Raw genomic sequence first — 23,447 nt, 5'->3', positions numbered from 1 at the left:
CACTGCAGTCCCCCCGAAGGTAAAAACAAGTTCAATTAGTTTGGGGTAAGGTGAATAAATTAGTCATACAAAAAATTAATTGCGTCATTTTGAACTTTGTGGAATTCTGGACAGAAGGAACTCCTTCTGCCCAAAGCCAGTGAGTGGTGCTGAGATGCTGCACTTTCCCGTTAAGAGGTTGAGGCTGTCAGTGGCAGAGCAAGCACATGCATTTTAGAAGGTCCACCTCAAAACCATGGGCCATTTTTCAACAATTTATTTAACTCACTGTGTAGCAGCTGCTTCCCACATAAACTTCCCACATTAACTTTGCCCCAGATGCATAATCTCCACAAAATAGGACACTATTCTTTCTCTGGTTATTCTCTTTTCCTGGATATACACACTAAATGCTTTGGGACTTATGTTAATCTTCTTTGCCAGTGATACTTTGTGACCTCTCTTTGTTCTAATTTTCTCCACTTATGTTTTTCTCCACCTGTGTTTTTCAGTTGTCTCCTGCCCAGCTCTCAATGTGGCTTGATAACAAGGGTTCCCCTGATTTGCCACCCTGACATTTTGTTCTTGTGAGAACATATTGGCCCTGAATTCTCATCATTTAACTTTTGATGACTCAGCCTTGTTGGATGTAGTTCACCTGGAAGAACTGCTCTCAGATGGCTTTTGCCAGGTCCTGCCTTATGATAATGAAATTAGCCTTATCCCATTTCTGTGCATTAATATCTGAACTAACCTTATTCCTTTCCATAATTACCGCGAACCCTACAGAGTTATGATCACTGTCCCTGAAATGCTCCCTCTCTAGCATTTCAACAATGGTTATTTTCCTTAAGATTTGGTCCAGTACTGGCTCTTCTTTAGTAGGACTATCTCAAAATCCTCTCCTATGCACACTTGAAAAATTCTGTGATCCTTTTTTAACATTGGGGCAAGTTGAACATTCCTCTCCCGCATATAACCACCACCATAACCCTTTTATTCTTTCTTCTCTATGTGATTAGTTCACAAATCTGCTCAACCTTTGAATAATCTTTCAAAACTTGAAATCAGCCATCAAAATGTTTAATTTGACATTTATTTAGTTTTCTGGTTCAGAATTCCATTATTTAATATTCTTTATTTCAACCACATCAAGATTTAAAGTTTTTATTCCTTGGAAAGCTCCAAATTTTGTGCTCATAAGATTCTTTATTCAATGGTTCAGTGGTCCTTTATTGTAACGTGTACCATTTAATTTACCATACAGTCATACCAGAAAAAAGCTAGACACACAACTACATAAAAGTTAACATAAACATCATTGTCAATGATTAGTGATGTACAGCACTTTGTTGCAGCTATGTTTGTTTTTAAAGTGCTCTATAAATAAAATTATTATTATTATTTATCCACCACAGTGGCTCCCCCACATTCCACTGTGATGGAAGGCAATAAAGTCTTATATTTTTTCCTCCTTATTCTCCCACGGCTCGAAGCTTCCGAGATTCGGGCAGTCGAAGCTCCCACGGCGGGGCGGTCGAAGCTTCCGAGATTCGGGCAGTCGAAGCTCCCGAAGTCAATCCCTAACCCAGGAACGCCAGCTCCACGATGTTAAGTCTGCAGACTCCCGCGGTTGGAGCTCCCAAAGTCGATCCCCAGCATGAGGCCCACTAGCTCCTCGATGTGAGACCACAGTGCGGACGGAAATACGATAAGGAAAAAAATTGCATCTCCGTCGAGGAAAGAGATTAAAAAAAGTTTCCCCCAACACCCCCACCCCCCACACAATACAACGCTAAAGATGCACTAAAACATACATTTAACAGCATACTAAAATCAACAAAGAAAGAATAGGATGAGACAGACTGCCATTGTACGGCGCCACATGGTGGTAGTTCTGATCATCTTTGGCCAGTTGGTGGGGGAACTTGCGTAAACCAATATTTTACACCTTATAAAACCACATATTAGTTATTTAGATATTCACAGCAACCATAAGAGGACAACTCTTGCCCCCAAAGGTCCAAGTGTAAATAAGAAAGAACATTATAAATTCTGAAGCACAAATTGTTTGGTATTTCTCCCATGGGGTTGCATGTTGCAAAATTTGACTGCTGGAATTATTACATTCTCTTGCTGTTATTGCAGTGTTTTAGTTGATATAGATCAAGTTGACAGCTCCTCGCATCAGTCTACCTCTTACATAGAGCAGATAAACCTCTGAGCAAATCTTGCGCCTGAGAGCTGTACAATATTAGTACTGACATATTCTTCTCCTCAGGGGTTTATTGTCAGGCTCTGTTTAGTTCATCAACTGCCATGTTGTCACTATATTGCAGTTCCAACTGATTTAATGATCAGACGGCAAATGTTTTCTTGCTAATTAAGTTTTTGATTTTTTTTCAGTTCTACCATATTCATACAGATGAGCAGCTTCCAAAATGGCCATAATTTGAATAAGAATGTCAAGACTGGGTTTCATTCAGTACTGTGCATAATTTGTTTTTGTAAGTGTGACTTGTAGTTGTAGTTGGATATTTATGATAGAAAATATTAAGTTAAATTATGAGCTAAAAAATAACTTTTGAGAACACATTGATGTTGGTTGAGTGGGTTTACAAAGTTGATGCTTCAAAGCTTTGGGAGTATATTCACAATACGTTAATCAGGAAGAAAGATCTTGGCTGGGTTGTTTGTTCATGCCACACCTACAGAAAATCGTGACGTCTACCTAGGATTCAGAATGGTAAAAAGGAATAATGAGAAATAGTTGTTGATTTTATATTGGTCTGGCAGAGAAATTTATTATTGTTCACTGCAGAAGTGAAGGAATAAAAACAATTGCTTCTTCCATTATGCATAAAGGAGGAAATCCAGCAAATCTCACTGAAGAATGTAACATGTGCAGCTTAAATATTTGCCCAGAACGATCCAGTAGTTTTTTAAGCAACTACAGGCGACTAGTTTGTCGCCACTTCTCAGTCGTGCAAAAAGTCGTAGTGTCTTTCTGGTCGCCGATAAATTTTCAACATAAATTTTCGGCTACAGTGAGTTTGATGCCATTGAGCATAGTTTGACTTCTGATGTAGGTGCTGAAGTATGTTATTGCCAGGATGACATAGGTTGTCGCCAGTTTTTCGGCGACCTGCTACGACTATGACAGTCGCCAGCTGTTGCCTAAAAAATTGCATGTGGGACAGGCCCATAAATCTCTGATCTTAACTGCTTTCGGCCCACTGTGCTGCGATTTCCGACAGAACGCCGCGAGCTACGGCCGTCATTTTTGGCCAGCTCGCTCAGAGCCCCTTTCCGCCTTACGGGTGCGGAGGATTTTTCCCATCGATGACAAATCAGAGAGATATTAATGGGTTTTTTTTAAATCACCATTCTCTCTGCTGCCCCTGGTGGAGGGAGGGGGAGGGACTATAAAACCAGGAAGTGGTGTGCCTCACTCATTCTCTGCAAGATGGATGAAGCCAAGGGTCACGTCTCTCTGAGCTCTGAATGACACTGAACAAATATCTACACAACTGTGAGTACCGTTAATGTGGTTTGAAAATGAAAATATGGTTTGCTTGAAGTAAAAAGGCACTGCCTGCAAATGGTTGTTCGGGTGCTTTGGCTTGAGGTTGAAAGGCACTACTTACTGCACATGGTGGCTTGGGTGCTTTGGCCTGAAGTTGAAAGGCACTACTTACTGCAAATGGTGGCGTGGGTGCTTTGCTTGAAGTTGAAAGGCACTATGTACTGCAAATGGTGGTGGGTGATTTGGCTTAAAGTTGAAAGGCACTTCTTACTGCAAATGGTAGCTTCGGGGCTTTGGCTTGAAGTTGAAAGGCACTACTTACTGCAAATGGTGGCATGAAGTTGAAAGGCACTACTTACTGCAAATGGTGGCGTGTGCTTTGGTTTGAAGTTGAAAGGCACTACTTACTTCAAATGGTGGCTTGGGTGCTTTGGCTTGAAATTGAAAGGCACTACTTACTGCAAATGGTGGCATGAAGTTGAAAGGCACTACTTACTGCAAATGGTGGCGTGTGCTTTGGTTTGAAGTTGAAAGGCACTACTTACTTCAAATGGTGGCTTGGGTGCTTTGGCTTGAAGTTGAAAGACACTACTTACTGCAAATGGTGGTTTGGGTGCTTTGGCTTGAAGTTGAAAGGCACTACTTACTGCAAATGGCGGCTTGGGTGCTTTGGCTTCGTTAAAAGGCACTGCTGCAAATGCACTTCCTGTTTGCACTGTATATTGATTTTAGATAAAACACTATACGGCTGTAATTTTTGGCCATCTTACTCAGTCCCCCCTCCGCTGAGCAGCTGCAGAGAATTCTTCCCATCAATGAAAAATAATCTATCCCAATGTGTCCGAAATCCAGGGAGGAGGAAGTACCTATACATTTAAAGTCATTCCTTTGCTTAGTAATCTTAGTGCAATGTCAGCATGGACATAAAATGATGCAAAGAGTTTAAAATTACTATCATTATCCTGCTTTACCACCTATACTGTGCTGGCTTTTGCGTACAGCATGATTGATATTTTGCAAATTGGGCAGAGTTCCCGCTAATCTTACACAATTCCTTTTTTATCAGTCTATAAAAATCTCATTAATTTTTGGACTATGTTCCGTTTCATTGCCAGGGCAGTAACCAGGTTAAACAATAATCCAATCCAGAATAGAATGTGCCAGGTTTCCACTAAACCAAAATAAATGAAATTGAATCAATCATTTCTAAGTGCGAGGCCAACTTTGTTTCTTTAATGCCCACAAAATAAATATCTATCCACCTCTTGCGGGTAAAAATATACCCTAGCAGAAATCAACAGACCTATCCAGCGGATAGTCATCCAATCATTTTGTCAGGGTTGCAGTTTCCGAGCAGTTGGCAGCTGCCTGAGTTACAAGCACCAATTATGCTCATGCAAATGAGGTACTGTGCCATTGACCCCACATTCACCATTGATGCAATTGAACATCATTTGTCACCAATCCTACACAGACTTCCTACCCCAACATGTCTTTGAAACAGAAGTCAGTTGCTGCATAGACTCCCTGCAAATTAAAGGCGTGTGTTTCTCTTTTAGTAAACAGAGGATTTTAATCAACCTGAAATTTAATTTGCTTTATGATTGAAAATATATTAGTTGTGATGTAAAATAATATATTTTAAAACAGTAATTGACTTAAATTTACTACATACATTTCAAATATTTCAGGCCCATATTTGTAGATTTTCCAGAAAGTCAGAACTCATGTGTATCTTCCATTTCTTTTGCAGTTTTAATGTTGTTATGCTTCATTCAGTTTAGGTGAAGACACCTTGGGGATGACCACTGTTTTCACAAATCTAAAGCACTTAATTGGAACTTTTATTTAATTGTCACCTTTTTTTGGGATCTTTTTTTTTTTTTTTTTTTTTTTTTTTTTAGTATTTTATTAGAAGTTAATACAGCACAAAACAGTACAGTGGAACCTAATTTTAGGTGCCAACTATGTAATACCGTAATCCATTCTATGTACAACTTCTAGTTTTATGTTATAAGAAGGAAGTAAGCAGGACAAGAAAAAGAAAACAATAGAAAGAGGAAAAAGTGGAAAAATAGATGGTAGAGAGTAGAAAAACGTGAAGTGTGTATATAAAAAATAAAAAAGGAAGAGAGAAAGTGGAAAGTAGCAATAGAAGAGAAGGCCCCTTAAAAGAGAATTTTTCAAATCTGTATTTGGAGATGTAGATCTATCCGCGTCATGAACTGAAATCAGCAATCTTTACGGTACCGCTGCATCACATGATTCCAAAAAGTCGATGAAAGGAGACCAACTCCTTAAGAATTGGTCATATTTATCTATTAGTCGGAGTCTCATTTCTTCAAGTTTGGGATCTGTTAGTGTTTGTGAAGTTTCTGCTTTTCTACATTGGGAACATTTTACTGAAATGGCAATAATTAACAAGTAACCAATATATATATATATATAGGTGGAATTTCCAACAGATATCCAGATGAAACCTCACACAATAATCTATATATTACTAAAAGTCTGATTAATCTTGCCCGCTTTTGGCTCGCTGTGGTGTGATTTCCGAGAGAACGCTTTTGGCCACCTCGCTCAGAGCCCCACTATGCCTTCCGGGACCGGAGGATTTTTCCCATCGATGAAAAATCAGAGAGATATAAATGTTTTTTTTTCATTCCCCATTCTCTCTACTGCCCCCGCTGGCGGCAGGGGTGAGGGACTATAAAAGCCGGAAGTGAGAGGGTCATGGCTCTCTGAGCTCCGAATAACACTGAACGCGCGTCTACTCCACGGTGAGTCCCCTCGATGTGGCTGTAAGGTGGCTGCTGCCCAATTGTTTGCCTCGCCTTTTTAGCAAGTTTGTGTTCACAAAATGAATTTTGGTTGTCGGGTGGCTGCTGCCCAATTGTTTGCCTCGCCTTTTTAGCAAGTTTGTGTTCACAAAATGAATTTTGGTTGTCGGGTGGCTGCTGCCCAATTGTTTGCCTCGCCTTTTTAACGAGTTTGTGTTCACAAAATGAATTTTGGTTGGCGGGTGGCTGCAGCAAAATTGTTTGCCTTGGCTTTTAAAATCGTCGCAACAGTTTTCTGCCAGCCCAAGAATCCATTCAGCCCACAATGTCTATCCTAGCCTACTGGAAACCAGTACCTTCGGCCCGCAACACCTATACTACCCATACCCCCCCCCCCCCCCAAGCGCTCTAGAAAGCTCCCCCGCCCCCCACTGGCGAGCAATATTGGAATAGGTGGACAGGTGGAATGTTGCGTTGGTGACCAGCCTTCCCGTGTGATGCTGGGACCCAACGGGTCCCACTTAGTCTAGTATGTGATAAATGTTTCTAATAATTAGATGAATTGTTTCCTTTGATTCACTGTTTCAATATTCTGAGATTTCTTACTGGTTTGTTATTTAGTTAAATAATTATTTTTATCCTCTACTTGAATGGGATAAAGTTCAAGTACAAATTTTTTAATGCAAGCTTGTTGGTAGTTTTGTTATCACTAATGAATGGTTCCACAAGATCAGCATCAGCAACCTGTGTGGGACTGTCATAAATCTAGAATCATGAATAAAAGAATAATGAGTGACTCTTACATGCAAGTGAAATTGTCAAAGAAAGTTCATAATTATCTTGTAGTACAGACTGTGGTGACACTCTACAGAGGGTAATTACAAGCTATTAACCATGATGTATGACTGCTGCAGGCAAATGGCTATTCCATACAGACAAGCCGAAGTATGTTTGAGTAATAATGTACCATTTACTATCCTTTGATGGTTTATTTCTCAGCAGTTTTCATCCTTGTATTAAAATTTAATCACGGTTGTACTGGTGAAGTTTCAAGATAATGATGGTACCAGTATGTAACTATCTGACAAAATTCAGGTTTTAAGACTATTTTATAGTTTAATCAATTTTTGTGTTCACAACAACGACCTCATTCATTAGGTCATAAGTAATCGGAGCAGAATTAGGCCATTCAGCCCATCATGTCTACTCCGCCATTCAATCATGGCTAATCGATCTCTCCCTCCTAACCCCATTCTCTTGCCGTCTCCCCATAACCCATGACACCCATACTCCAGAGAGTTTTCACCGGAAGGAGTGGGTGGGTGTTCAATATCCAAAATGATATGCCCCAGCCATATTGCCCTTTCCACCGCATACAAGATGGAAGGTGTGGCAGTAAGAGAACTGCTGGGCACCACTGTCAGCATGCAGACAAGCCTGGCTTTGAATCAGCCTTCATCATTTCAGAGAGGAAGAATGCCAGAGCTATTTTCCAGCAGGATTTCCATGATGGGAGTAATTTTATTCAAATTAATGATTGTTAAATCATAAGCAGGATGTATCCAATTTTTTTAATATGTAATGCCAGCACGGAAATCAGGAGCATGGGTTCATAAAATTATGTAACCAGTTTGTTGAATAGGTATTTTATGCAAAGACATGAAGAAATGTTGTTGAAAAATATCTATATAAATGATAATAGTCCATTTTGGAAAACTTTAATAGTTTTCAATTAAATTCAATGTATTCATACCTTGCACTATGTACAGAGTATTTCCGATAAAAATAACTACAATTGAATTAACATTAGCATAGTGCTGTAGATATGATTCCATAAAAGCAGCTTATTGGGAAACAAAATGAAGCCCTTCTGAAATAATCAACATTTGTATCTTTTAGTTATAGGTTACAATATTATATTCCATTATAAATTTCTCTATATTGCATAATTTTGATGTATGTTATTTTAGGACAAATAATCAGAATAGATTATAATGTTGACTGAACCCTTTTCCCTGTTTCAACACAATTGTCCATGCTGGCCAAGATGCCTGTCTAAGTTAAGCCCATTTTCCAGTGATGTCCATGTACTGTCTAAATGTCTTTTAAATATTGTTATTGTACCGACCACAATAACTTCCTTTGGTAGCTCATTCCATATAGGTACCACGTTCAGTGTGAAAACATTTCCCAGTAGTTTTGTATTAAATCTTTCCTCTCACCTTAAACCTCTCTAGTACTTGGCTCGCCAACTCTAGGGAAAAAGATTGAGTGCATTCATCCTCTTTATGCCCCTCATGAGTTTACATCTTCTATAAGATCGCCATCAGTCTCCTACATGCCAAGGAATAAAGACCCAACATGCCCAACCTCTCTTGAGGCTTGGCAACATCCGCATATATATTTTTAGCAGTCTATTCATCTTAATTACCACTTTCTTATGGCAGAGTGACCAAAACTACACAATACTCCAAGTGCAATCTCACCAATGTATTGTACAACTGCAATATAACATCCCAACTTCTGTACTCAATGTCCTTACTGATGAAGGCCAATGAGCCAAAAGTCTTCATCACCAGTCTAACTGCTGCCACTTTCAGGGAACTATGCACATGTACTTATTGGTCCCTGTGTTCTACAACACTCCACAGGATTATTCATTGTGAAATTTCTACCTTGGTTTGACTTCCCAAACTGTAACACTTCACTCTTATCTTTACTAAGCTCCATTTGCCATTCCCTGAACCATTGACCCAGCTGAACAAGATCCCAGTGTAATTCCTGATAACTTTCTTCACTCTCTATGATATCATCTAGTTTAGTGTAATCTGCAAACTTACTAAGAATGCTTGGTATATTCGGAACCTATTCGTTGATACAGATGATGAACAGCAATAGGCCTAGCACTGAGCCCTAGTGCATACCACCAGCCATTGGCCTCCAGTCCGAAAAGAAAATCTCCCTTCATTCTATGCTTCCTAACATCAAGCCAATGATGTATCCAATTAGCAAGCTTGGCCCTGGATCCCATGCAATCTAATCTTCTAGGCCAACCTACCATGCAAAACATTCTCATAGGGTTTTATGAATTCCATATAGACTATGTCTACAGCCCTGCCCTCATCAATCTACTTAGTTCCTTCTTTAAAAACCTCAATCAAATTCATGAAGACATGATTTACCATGCAGAGAACTGAATGTATATATCTCAGTTGGGGCTCACACAATTTCTTCTCTAGATACCCACAGTGTTCCTGGACATACCTAATCAAGTTCTGGAGATTTATCTGCCTTCATACATGCAGCACCTCTACTATTATTCAAACTATCCCCAAGTCATCCTTGTTACCTATCCCAAGTCTTCATGTCTTTCTCCATGGTCAAAGAAGAGAAGAAATAGTCATTGAGGACCAGTCCCATCTCCTACATCTCCACACATAAATGTGTTTTTGTTAGGGGCCCTATTCTCACCTCTTTTTTTCTTAATATAGTCATTTTGGATTATTTGTCATTTATTCTGCCATCTATTTCATGCCTTCTTTTTGGCCTCCTGTTTTCCTTCATGTGTATACTCCTGCACCACCTCATGTCCAGGGATTCACTTCCCAGCTGTTGGTGGAACATAGAACAGTACAGCACATGAAACAGGTCCGAAGGTCCACAATGACTGTGCTAAATATGATGCCGTTAAAATAATCTCTACACCTTGCATATCATGTGTCTATCTAAAAGCCTCTTAAACACCACAATCATATCTGCTTCCACCACAACCCTTGGCAGTGTGTTCCAGGCACTCATCGCACTCCATTACCCACCCATTTCCTCAAATATTTCCTGTCTGAACCTAAAGTTTCTTGTCAATTAGATTTCCACCCTGGGAGAAAGGTTCTGAATATCTACCTTATCTGTGCTTCTCATAATTTTAAATCATGGTCTCCCCACAACCTCTGGCACTCCAGAGAAAATAATCCAAGTTTGTCCAACCTCTCCTTAATACTCTCTAATCCAGGCAGCATTCCGGTAAACCTCTTCTGCACACTATCCAAAGTCTCCACATCCTTTCTGTAGTGGGATGACCAGAACTGCACATTATACTCCAAATCTGGCCTAACCAACATTTTATAAAGCTGCAACCTGACTTCCAAAAAACTCAATCAAATCTGTAAGACCTGAACTGCCGTGGACAAAGCCATGCTGTCTTGTATTCTCAATGCGTCAATAGATGAAGACAAGCATACCATACACCTTCCTTTTCACAATATCTACTGCTGATGTAACTTTCAGAGAGCTATTTACATGGACCCTACGACCCTGCTGTACATCAATGCTGTTTACTTTCCCCCATACATTCGACTTGTCAAAAAACACATCTACATTTATAGTCCAAGTTGCAGGGGGGGGGGGGGGGGGGGCAGCCTGCAAAGTCACACACACACACACTAACCACTCCACCCACACACGCACACTAACCACCCCCCATACACACACACTAACCATCCCCTTGATATTATATGAATATTATTCATTTGCTCCTTTTACCCAATCGCTGCCCTATCCACTCACGCATAGCCCCCAACTCGCAGGCACGTCTAGAGAGGGAGGGTGGGGGTAGAGAGAGAGGGCACAAAGAGAGGGGGCAGAGACACAGAGAGAGGGGCAGAGAGAGAGGGGAGAGAGGGGCAGAGATAGAGAGGGGCAGAGACAGAGAGGGGCAGAGAGAGAGAGGGGGGAGAGAGAGAGGGAGAGAGAGAGAGGGGGGGACATAGGGTGGAGAGAGGGGGGAGAGGAGGAGGAGGGGGGAGCAGGCGCCAATCAAAGGACTGTGAGTTCGGCGGTTGATGGGGAGGGGTGACATCACTCGCAGCGCGTGGAAGAGGACAGGCACCCAGACCCATTGTAACGTCATCAGCGAAAGATAGTCGTTTTTATTTCAGTTTTGTCTGATTTTTGAACATTTTCATTAATAACTCAATGCATTAAATTTTCTTATAAGGCGATTTCGGACTCCACGGGAAAAATCTCTTCCGGAATATAACCATATAACAATTACAGCACGGAAATAGGCCATCTCGGCCCTTCTAGTCTGTGCCGAACACTTATTCTCCCCTAGTCACTTATCATACCCAGCAAGCTGATCACAAAAATGCTAGACCTTGTCCTCAGCAGTCAATTGTGTCGGTGGATATTGGACTTTATCAGTGAACGCCCACAGACGGTGAGACTTGGACCCTACACCTCGACATCCCTGACCCTCAGCACAAGAGCACCGCAGGGCTGTGTGCTCAGTCCACTCCTCTACGCCCTATACACACATGACTGCTTGCCCCATCACCCCGCAAATAACCATATAACCATATAACAATTACAGCACGGAAACAGGCCATCTCGGCCCTACAAGTCCATGCCGAACAAATTTTTTTCCCCTTAGTCCCACCTGCCTGCACTCGTACCATAACCCTCCATTCCCTTCTCATCCATATGCCTATCCAATTTATTTTTAAATGATACCAATGAACCTGCCTCCACCACTTCCACTGGGAGCTCATTCCACACCGCCACCACTCTCTGCGTAAAGAAGTTCCCCCTCATATTACCCCTAAACTTCTGTCCCTAGGATCATAAAATTTGCGGACGATACAACCGTGGTGGGGCTCATCTCAAATGGAAACGAGGTCGCCTATAGAGAGGAGGTGCACAGACTTTCTGAGTGGTGTGCTCACAACAATCTCTCTCTGAACACTAAAAAGGCAAAGGAGATCATCACTGATTTCAGGCGACATAGAGCGGAGCTCAGGCCACTGGAGATAGGGGCGAGGAGGTGGAGAGGGTGCCTAGTTTTAAATTTCTGGGGATCAACATCAGTGAGGATCTTAAATGGTCTGTGAACTCTGCTGTAGTTGTAAAAAAAAGGCGCAACAGAGACTTTACTTCTTTAGAACACTGAGGAAGGCCCATCTGTCTGCTAAACTGCTGGAATCGTTCTACCGCTGTTCGGTAGAAAGCATACTGACTTACTGCATAACTGCCTGGTTTGGGAACTGTTCAGCAGCTGACAGAGCAGCTCTCCAGAGGGTGATAAAAACTGCCCAGGGTATCATTGGACTCCCCCTGCCCCCTCTGGAGGACGTTTACCACTCCAGATGCCGCAGCAGGACCTGTAATATCGTGAAAGACATTACACATCCTTGTCACCACCTTTTCACACTGCTGCCCTCAGGAAAAAGGTACAGGTCGCTAAAGTCACGCACTGCCAGACTCAAGAACAGCTTTTACCCATCAGCAATCTTGGAACTGAACTCTGTCTCGGGACCGGGTTATGGGGAAGGAGGGGGGGTGGGAGACAATGTTAATTTATGTAAATGTGAATCCATGGGTGGGTTTGGGGAGGGAGGGATGAGTATGAGTATGTGAATGTTTGAAGTTCTTTTAAATGGAGAGACACAGTAATCTCGTTGTATGTGACACATGGAATGATAATAAAGCATTCTGATTCTGATTCTGTCCCATCTACCTGCGCTCAGACCATAACCCTCCATTCCTTTCCCGTCCATATAACTATCCAATTTATTTTTAAATGATAAAATCGAACCTGCCTCCACCACCTCCACTGGAAGCTCATTCCACACAGCTACCACTCTCTGAGTAAAGACGTTCCCCCTCATGTTACCCCTAAACTTCTGTCCCTTAATTCTCAAGCCATGTCCTCTTGTTTGAATCTTCCCTACTCTCAGTGGGAAAAGCTTATCCACGTCAACTGTCTATCCCTCTAATTATTTTAAAGACCTCTATCAAATCTCCCCTTAACCTTCTGCGCTCCAAGGAATAAAGACCTAACTTGTATAACCTTTCTCTGTAACTTAGTTGCTGAAACCCAGGCAACATTCTAGTAAATCTCCTCTGTACTCTCTCTATTTTGTTGACATCCTTCCTATAATTAGGCGACCAAAATTGTACACCATACTCCAGAATTGGCCTCACCAATGCCTTGTACAATTTTAACATTACATCCCAACTTCTATACTCAATGCTCTGATTTATAAAGGCCAGCACACCAAAAGCTTTCTTTACCACCCTGTCTACATGAGATTCCACCTTCAGGGAACTGTGCACAGTTATTCCTAGATCCCTCTGTTCAACTGCATTCCTCAATTCACTACCATTTACCATGTACGCCCTATTTTGATTTGTCCTGCCAAGATGTAGCACCTCACACTAATCAACATTAAACTCCATCTGCCATCTTTCAGCCCACTCTTCCAACTGGCATAAATCTATCTGTAGACTTTGAAAATCTATTTCATAATCCACAACACCACCTATCTTAGTATCATCTGCATACTTACTCCATCTGCCATCTTTCAGCCCACTCTTCCAAATGGCCTAAATCTATCTGTAGACTTTGAAAATCTATTTCATAATCCACAACACCACCTATCTTAGTATCATCTGCATACTTACTAATCCAATTTACCACACCATCATCCAGATCATTGATGTACATGACAAACAACAGTGGAGCCAACACAGATCCCTGTGGCACCCCACTAGTCACTAGCCTCCAACCTGACAAACAGCCATCCACCATTACTCTCTGGCATCTCCCATTCAGCCACTGTTGAATCCATCTTGCTACTCCACCATTAATACCCAACAATTGAACCTTCTTAACCAACCTTCCATGAGGAACCTTGTCAAAGGCCTTACTGAAGTCCATATATACAACATCCACTGCTTTACCCTCATCAATTTCCCAAGTAACCTCTTCAAAAAATTCAAGAAGATTAGTCAAATATGACCTTCCAGGCACAAATCCATGTTGACTGTTCCTAATCAGACCCTGTTTATCCAGATGCTTATATATATATTATCTCTAAGTATCCTTTCCATTAATTTCCCCACCACTGACGTCAAACTAACAGGTCTATAATTGCTAGGTTTACTCTTGGAACCCTTTTTAAACAATGGAACAACATGCGCAGTACGCCAATCCTCCGGCACTATTCCCGTTTCGAATGACATTTGAAATATTTCTGTCATAGCCCCTGATATTTCTACACTAACTTCCCTCAATGTCCTAGGGAATATCCTGTCCGGACCTAGAGACTTATCCACTTTTATATTTTTCAAAAGTGTCAGTACTTCCTCTTCTTTGAATCTCATAGTTTCCATAGCTACTCTACTTGTTTTCTTTACCTCACATAAATCAATACCGAAGAAAATAAATTGTTCAATATCTCCCCCATATCTTTTGGCTCTGCAGATAGTTGTCCACTCTGACTCTCTAATGGACCAATTTTATCCCTCGGTATCCTTTTGCTATTACTATAGCTGTAGAAACCCTTTGGATTTACTTTCACCTTACTTGCCAAAGCAACCTCGTATCTTCTTTTAGCTTTTCTAATTTCTTTCTTAAGATTCTTTTTACATTCTTTATACTCCTCAAGCACCTCTGTTACTCCATGCTGCCTATAATTATTGTAGATCTCTCTGTGTAAACGTTTTACCGTTAGCGCGTCGTTTTTTCGAGAAGATGTGATTATACACAAAGAAACACACACAAACATACACATCCAAGATCAGACTTTTAAGTATGCAGATATATACATAACAACAGATGTCCCATCTCTGACCCTTGCGGAACACCTTTGGTCATAACATTTTGCCACCACTGTATGTCTTCTGTGCATAAGGCAGTTATGAATTCAAACTACCAAATCACTGGACCCCATGCATCTTAATCTTCTGGATCAGCCTACTATGAGGAACATTGTCAAATGCCTTAATAAAATTCATATAGAAAACATCCACTGTCCCTTTGTCACCACCTTCATCATCACCTTTATAACCTCCTCAAAAAACTCAATCAAATGAGTAAGATTTGACCCGTTGCAGTCAAGTACATGCCGATAATCCCAAATTGGTCCATTAGAGAGTGGACAACTATCTTATTTTCATCCAAAAGCGAGTAAATCCTATCCCCAAGAATCCACTCCAGTAGCTTCCCAATGTGTGGCTCACTGGCTTATAATTTCCCAGATTCTCGCTACTTCCCTTCTTAGCAAAGGAACAAGCTTGTCTACTCTCAGGTACAACAGGACCTCTTTAATGGCAATGATCTTTGTCCCTGCAATCTCCTCTCTCGTCTCTCCCATTAACCTGGGATAGATCCCATCCGGCCCGTGAGATTTATCAACCATAATGCTTTTCAAGAAACCCAATACCATCTCCTTCTTGATATTAGTTGTACCTGACCCAAGCCTTGTTTCTGACCAGACTCTCAATATCGCTTATTATCACTGGGTTCCCTCCTCTTGCCAGCCTTGCCTTTCACTCTAATGGAAACTTCAACTGTCATGTTCTGTTTTTGTAAATTCTCCCTCCCATTTGCCAGACATTCTTTTGCTCACAACCTTTTCAAGCTCCTGTCTAATTCGTCAAAATTTACCTTGTCACACTTTGGTACTCGTTCTGACCTTTTGCATAACTATTTTAAAACTGAAATTATGTGCAAAAAATGTAACAGTCTACTATAATTGAACTCTACGATATTTAGAAAAATTAATGAGCATTTTGAAAGCTTTGAAAATTAGCACATTGTGTTGCTGTTTCACGGCCACATAATTAGTAACCTTTGTGAATTTTTTATGGGATAATTAACATGGGGAAGTATCCAACTGAACATGGATTGTAATAATCAGTCAGTTGGAAGGTATTATTTCTTAGGCAGGTGTTTTGATTTGGAACTGAGTTTGTTCATAATCAGCTTCCTGGAATCAATGGTCTGATGAAGTCTATTATTTATTGTGATTGGCTTTTGAGAATATTAAAGATAATGAATAATGGAAAATAGTAAGATTAAACAAGAGTTTACCAGTTTGAAGTTTGATCTTTATTTTATGAGAAGTTACAATGAGGGACTACGTGAAGAACCCCGTCCAGCCGCACGTGCGTCAATCTTCAAAGCAGCGGTGTGAAATCACAGATAATAGTGACTGAAGTATAATAGTAAGATGAGAGAAGACTAGAACTACCAGATGAGATTCATGAAGGTTTGGAGCAGAGGGCACGTAGTCCCTCATCGTAACTCCTCATAAAATAAAGATCAAACTTCAAACTGGTAAGTTCTCGTTTAATCTTACTATTTTACTTCGATGTCACGTGAGTGACTATGTGAAGATTTCAAAGCTTTGTGATTTCATGCCGCAGATTCAAATCCCGGCCTCTCACTGCATTGATTGACTCAATCATAATTAAAATAATCAATAATGCATCAACCAAAACATTGCTTTAACCAATAAACGGTTTATTTAAACAAAACAACAATAGTAACCTGTCTATTCCAGGGGGAAACTATACAACTGAACTTAAAACAGAATCGGCAAAAACCCCCAGCCTTGTAATTGACTTATGGTAAAACCTTTGGAACATCAGTTCACTTGACCATCCTGCGGCCGCGAGGATATGATCTATAGGAACGTCCATCGCCCTGGCCGCTGAAGTTGCTGCCACCCTGGAATGAGATTTAAAATTATCTGTGCCAATCCCAGCGCTTACCAGAACCTGCTTTAGCCACCTTGAGATAGTTTGCACCGACACCTTACTGTGCGTTTTTTTGTGGCTTATGAACAATGCTGACTCTGTTCCCCTCAAGGTTCTGGTAGCCGCAATATAATGGGACAAATATGACATTACACACAGGCTGGAATCCTTGGGGTATGCCGAAAAGACAATCTTACACCCTGTCACACCAAGTCTACTCTGCTTGAGCAGATGATAAACATAAAAAGTGATGGCATCTGCTGATACATCCATCCTGTCTAGCCGCAGCATCTGTAATGTCTGCACACGTTGGGCTGAAACCAATGCCATAAACATGACCACCTTCATGGTGAGTTTGGCTAGAGATAGTACTGTGGCAGGAGCCCACTGCCGAAGCAGCATTAGAACTTTGTTCACATTCCAGATAACCGAGTACCTGGGCTTGGGAGGATTGGAATTAAACACTCCTTTCATGAATCTAGAGACTAATGGGTGAGTCCCCACTGAATGTAATTCTGACACCATGGGTAAATATGAGGACAGAGCACTTCTGGCTGTGTTAATCGCACTATAGCTTAACTTTTGATCGAAATAGAGAGTTGACAAAAACTCTAGCACATCTGGGATGCCTGCAATTTGATATGAAATATTCTGCCTTAAACAGAACACCTCCCACTTTCTTATCGAAGAGATGTACTGTTTTTGGGTACTATCCATCCAGGCCGCAGTGATAACATCCACGGTGCGCTCAGATAGTCCTCTCCCCAGGTATGGTCTCCTTAGAATCTGCAAATCAACAGATCAATACGATCATGTAACGGATGCTGATCGCCAGTTACCGGATTCACCAGTAGATTTTTGTGTTTGGGAACAATCATGTGAGGCTCAGTAGCCATCTCCAGAACATGAGCATACCATGTCTGAGTAGGCCAGTCGGGTACCACCAATACTCCTGAAGCGGAGTCCTGCATGATTTTTTGCAGGCATCGACTGACGAGGCAGAATGGGGAAATACATATATAAACATTCCACCCCAATGCAGCGAGAACGCATCAACTTCACAGGCCTATCAAAATGGCCTGTATGTGCTCTTAATGCTTGTTCTTTTGCTTGTTGTAATTGTTGCTAATGCAGAGGCCCAAACTGCACAGCTGGAAAAGCAGCCACAAGCTTACCAATCAACTTGACCACTTGTCTAATTGAGGGTAGTTGTTCCTCAATAACCTTGACACACTCTTCAATTAACTGCTGCCTTTTTTCACTTGGCACAGTCACTAACATGTGATCCGAGTTAATGGTGAAGCCCAAGTAATCAATAACTTTAACTGGTGTTAATTTGGACCTATCTGGGTGGGCAATAAATCACAACTGCTCAAAGTGAATTTAACAGCTGACACAGATGATTCAGCTGCCTCCCGAGTGTTTCCTACAATAAAAATATCATCCAAATAGGCCATTACCACATGACCTTGAGTTTGGAGTAATCCAGAATTGGTTTTAACAATTTGGTAAACAATCACGGAGCTGAAGTTAAACCATTAGGCAGTGCTTTGAATTGCCACAATTGACCCATCCAGCTAAATTTCAAATATCTCTTATCATCACAATGAACAGACACTGAGTAATAAGCATCCTTGAGATCTATGCTTGCCATATAAGACCCTTTGGAAACCAGCTGTTCAGCAATAGAAACAGTTTCCATTTTGAAATGTCTGTACTGCACAAAAGGGTTGAGGCTCGTTAGGTCCAGAATGATTCTACACCCCTCATCTTTTTTAGATCTAGGAAAGATACTGGACACAAACTGATGGGATTGACGACCCAATTTCTCAATAACCCCTTTTTTGCTCACTATCTCAAGCTCTGCCTGTATCTGTATATTCTCTTTGTGTGAAAACACGAGTGTCTGACATGGGACATGCTGAGTGGGCGGACACACAGTAGGGTAGAATTTAATCCGAAACCCCTCTATACTGCCTAGCACAAATGAATCTGATGTTATCTTTTGCCATTCTTTGAGAAACAAGTGTAACCTGGCCCCAACTTGAACATCTTCCCCACTTAACTTATTTACTTGAGGAGCAAAGTCTTTTCCCTGCACATTTGCTGCTGTGCTTGTTGCCCCCGGCCCCTCGTAGGGAAATTCATCTTAGATTTAGTGCCTGTGGCAGGATACCAGGGTCGTGAGTTGGAGAATGAACGGCTCGTTCCCTCACCAGTCCCTGTGAGAGCACCCCGTCATTCGGCTACTTGATGGTACTTTGATGAGGCCCACAGTTTTAGCCTCTTCGTCCAGTTCCTTGCGAGCGACTCGAACAATAGATTAGGCAACTGGACATTATTTGGTTTGCAGAGTGCTGCAAATTTCGGGTGTATGGCAGGACGTATGGCACTCTTTCTGAGGCCGTGCATTTCAAACTGGGCACTGCACAAAAGCCCCAGAGCATCCTGGTGCACTTCAGTCATTTGACCCTCGTCAAATGTTCTGGCAAACGCAGCGATACCTGCTGCTAATAATTTGAGCACCCTCTGGAGCTTCAATCCTTGTGTTCTCACTGCAACCCCCATTTGGCTTCATATCACATGGTTGACCACTGGCACCTTTAACAACCCACGGTTGACCGGGGTTTCATACCTTCTCGCAGTATCATCCATAGTTAGCTCCTCGAGCTGATGGGAGAGCATATAATTAATTGTGGTTGCCAGCTCTACCCCCAATGGCTCCCCTGCTTCTTTGGGGACTGCAAATTTAGCAGCCAGATTAGGCACAAAGACTTCTTGTCTTTCACCCTTAGGGCTATACACCACAGCCATCACCTCGGCATCAGCATACTCCTGACCCAGCACACCCTCCTCCCCAATAAGGGGGCGATTCTGCAGCCATACTACAGGCGCTGCTAGCACAGGCTCTCCAACAGCCTGGCGAGAGCTACACTCCTGCTCCCGGAGTGCGTCCTTCTCGAGTAACCTCTCCAGCAGGTGCTTGATTAGGGAGAGCCGTGAGCAAACGGTCTCTCCTGGAGGTAAAACCTCCTGGCCCGACTATGGGTCTATAGGCCTGGCAGACTTAAATGTGGCCTTGCGCCCTATCGGCGCGGCAACGCTGCTCTCTGGCAGCGAGTCTGCACTCGCAAGCCCCCCTGCTTGCGACCAAGTCGGTGAACTAGGCGGGCACCCACTGACCATACTCTCCCGGTCCTCCATACTTTTTGCCACGGGTCGCCTCGCCTTTACCTTGCTTGCTTTCTGCATCATTCCTGGAGCACAACCAACAACACAGAAAGCGGCCTCAAGAATAAGTTTTTCCACTTACCTTGAGTTTTAAACGTACCCGCTGGAGGAGCTCTGCTGCTCCAACCGGCCGCCTGCACCAATGCTTCTGACATAAAATGACGCACGTGCGGCTGAACGGGGTTGTTCACGTAGTCACTCATGTGACTCCGAAGTAAAATGTACCTTGTTTACCTTGGATGCTAGACGTAATAATTGTACAAAAATAATTGCAGATTGATTCTGAGTAAATTTATAGTATTACAGCACAAAAAACACCCTTTAACTGGATAGTATAAATTTGATTTCATCATAACAACTGCAATATGAGAATAACTTGTCTCATATTTAGTACATTAGGGAATAGGGACAATAAGGATTATCTCTATTTCCCTTCTTAAATCAAGGTACAACATTGATTACTCTAGTCCTCCAGGACCTTACCTGTGGCTGGAGAAGATACTGAGATCTTTGTCATGGACCTTGCAATCTCCTCTCCTGCTTCACTCAATGAACTGGGATAGATCACATAAAGCCGTAGAGATTTATCCACCTTAATGCTTATTAAGAGCCCCAACAACACCTTCTTGATCTCAATCTGCTGTAGCATGGTGGTATTCCCCACACTGGTCTCACTGTCCCCCATGTCCTCCTTCTTGGTGAATATAAACGGAACCTACTTGCTTTGTTCCTTGCTTACAGCCTCTGATTCCATCCTCTAAATCCCGACTTTTATCCTTGAGCGATTCTTCTTGGTTACACTCTTTTTTTTAAATGTATGTTACATTTATTATATCTATCTACTTACCCTCTCTTTCCTATCAAAGAATTAAGTAGATAATTTGATCTGGATGTGATCTTTTAAAATTAGTTTTGACTAGTGATTATTATTTTTTCGTTGTTTTAAATATTTTCTTCTTCAGTAAAAATTATTTCCCTTCTCTAAGTTAACTGATGTTAAACAGACTTGGCTTATATTCTCGTGGATATATTAAAGATATATAATATTTCTATAGTTTTGAAGTACAAGAGCTGCACCTGCATAGGAACACCATCATCTCCATATTACCTTCAATTCCCTCCATAACATTATTGATAGAACATATTCATCACATTGACTGTAAGATGCATCGTCACCTTGGGGTGTCAAAAATTGTATTTACTAAATGTAAGCAAAGTAAAATGTGAATTGGGAGAGATTTTAAATATCTAATATCTTCCTAAATATTATCGTTTATTTTATGTTAATATTTTTTGTGAAGTTGCAGTTTCTGTGTAATAATATCTATTTAATTTTCCTAGCTAAATTCACTTATCCATCAAACTAGCATACACATTAAATGCTGGCTGTATTTCATTGCCCATGTGTTGAGATTGATGTTTCCATAATTGCATACTTTAAAGTACATATCTATCTAGAATATGTATTTTCATTAATCAACAGTGTTCCTGTGTACATCTTTGAACATTATATTTTAGAATTATTTTCAAATACATGTTTTGAATAAAAATATAAAATCTAATTATTTTTGGAAAAAACTATTTCCTACACTGACAAAATGAGAACAATTCATTCAGTTTGTAAGGAATAAAATGGAAGATTAAACCAACGTGTTATTCTTTCACTCGCATGCGAAATAGCAGCAGATGTTAATTTGATCCTTTGAGCCATTCAATAAGATCACAATTGGTTTTGTGCCCCAGCATTGTATTTCCATTCACTTCCCATATCCTCTGATCTCAATGGTTCAAAAATCTTTTCAAATCATAAACTGTGTGCATCACACATTTGATTCTGTAAATAGTGGGAGAAAAGGGTCTGCTTCAAGGGTTTTGTCTAAATTCAGGACTGGATAAATGATGCATACCTGACAACGTTTTTTATACTGTCAAATTGCTAAATAAATAAGCTTTATTGAATTTGGCAATATCAGTTCTTGTGGCATTTACCTAATAAATTGTTACTGTTCATTCTTTATCATGATTCTGTTAATATTACAAAACCTTTGAATTCCCATAATAATAATAATAATAAACTTGGTAGTAATAAAACTGTCATAGATAGGAGGTCAGAACTTGCAAACAGCATGACTTGCCTGGGTTTGTCCAGTCATTAAAAAATTAATGAGTTATCTTTCCTTCCAGGCAATCAATCATCAAATGCAGTTAGATTTTATCACATTAAATGAGCCATTCGTAAAATTACTTGATTTTAAATAGCAATTGGCTGAATCTTTGACATTAATTCTCAACAATTATGCAGCCTGCATCCTACCAATAAACATAAATGAGCATTCTGCAACTACATTTTCCTTATTGCTAATGCCTCTGAAAAAATGAATATCAAACAATATTTATAAAATTTAGTAATTTCTTCTTGCCTTTCTTTTCCAGATCTTTCCTTTGACAGTATGCAGCAAGCTCTCCACCAATCTGTTTTCATGTCAACCATGTCTGCTCATCCAATTCGTGATCTCCCACTTTGCTGGGAGCAGCATTGCAAACTGCTGCCCAGTGTGGTGAACTTTCAAGCTAGCAAGGTGTCCAAGTGGAGTATTAATGAGGTACAAAATGTTGGTATGGTTTGGTGTCTAAAAAGATGATGAGGCAAAATTATGTACAATTTGCATAAACATAAGTTGCTGGCATGTATGAATTATCACCAGCACTACCATTTCAAAACAATATGCTTTTCAAACCAGAAAAAAAAATTCCATCTACCATGAATAATGTACTTTATTCAGTGGTACAAGCTTCAAAAGTCAATGAAAATACATATATTAACACAAGATTTTGGTTGCCAGTAGTCCGTACATGAATTTACAGATGGTCTGTGTAGGACAGAGGTCACATCTAGGGTGCTCTCAAGGCCAAATATGCAAAATGTCTGACTGAACTTCCCTGATCATTAATGTGATCTTTACTGCTTGCAATACATCATTCCTGGAATTCAGGCCCTGGTCCTGGCCTGGACTCTTGATAATCATCTCTTGTTGAGATGTATCTGTGTTAATCCTGTATTATCAGATTTCAACAAAGAACAAGTTCAAATTAACTGAATTAGTTACAGATGAGCAAAAACTGGAATGGATAGCCAAGTTAATTTTTGAACCACTGTCACCAAGCTAGGATTTAAGGGCCTGTTGCACTTTGCGCTTTTTTCGGCGACTGCCAGTGTCATTGACTGACGTATCATATCGGCGAAAGATTTTGAACATTCCAAAATCCAGCGGCGACAAAAAAAATGTTGCGCCACTTGAGGAGGCACCGTGCGTCAATACGTCGTCCCGCCGTATCACGCCACGACTTTTTCGGTGACCTGATACGTCAGTCAATGATGCTGACAATCGCCG

At 41.0% G+C, this 23,447-nt stretch overlaps 1 protein-coding gene across 1 annotated transcript in view; it reads left to right on the top strand.

Annotated features, from left to right (window-relative positions):
• Positions 1-23,447, top strand: part of LOC129696173 (lethal(3)malignant brain tumor-like protein 4) — a 281,807-nt gene that overhangs the window by 237,278 nt on the left and 21,082 nt on the right. Inside the window, exon 22 of the mRNA XM_055633744.1 lies at positions 22,489-22,658. Within this exon, the coding sequence (XP_055489719.1) occupies positions 22,489-22,658 (170 nt within the window). The remainder of the gene's footprint in view (positions 1-22,488; positions 22,659-23,447) is intronic.

The sequence above is a fragment of the Leucoraja erinacea genome, chromosome 4 (assembly GCF_028641065.1).
Source record: "Leucoraja erinacea ecotype New England chromosome 4, Leri_hhj_1, whole genome shotgun sequence".
NCBI classification, from domain to species: Eukaryota; Metazoa; Chordata; class Chondrichthyes; order Rajiformes; family Rajidae; genus Leucoraja; species Leucoraja erinaceus.
Note: the sequence above shows the minus strand (reverse complement) of the source record. Positions and strands in the feature narration are given on the sequence as shown.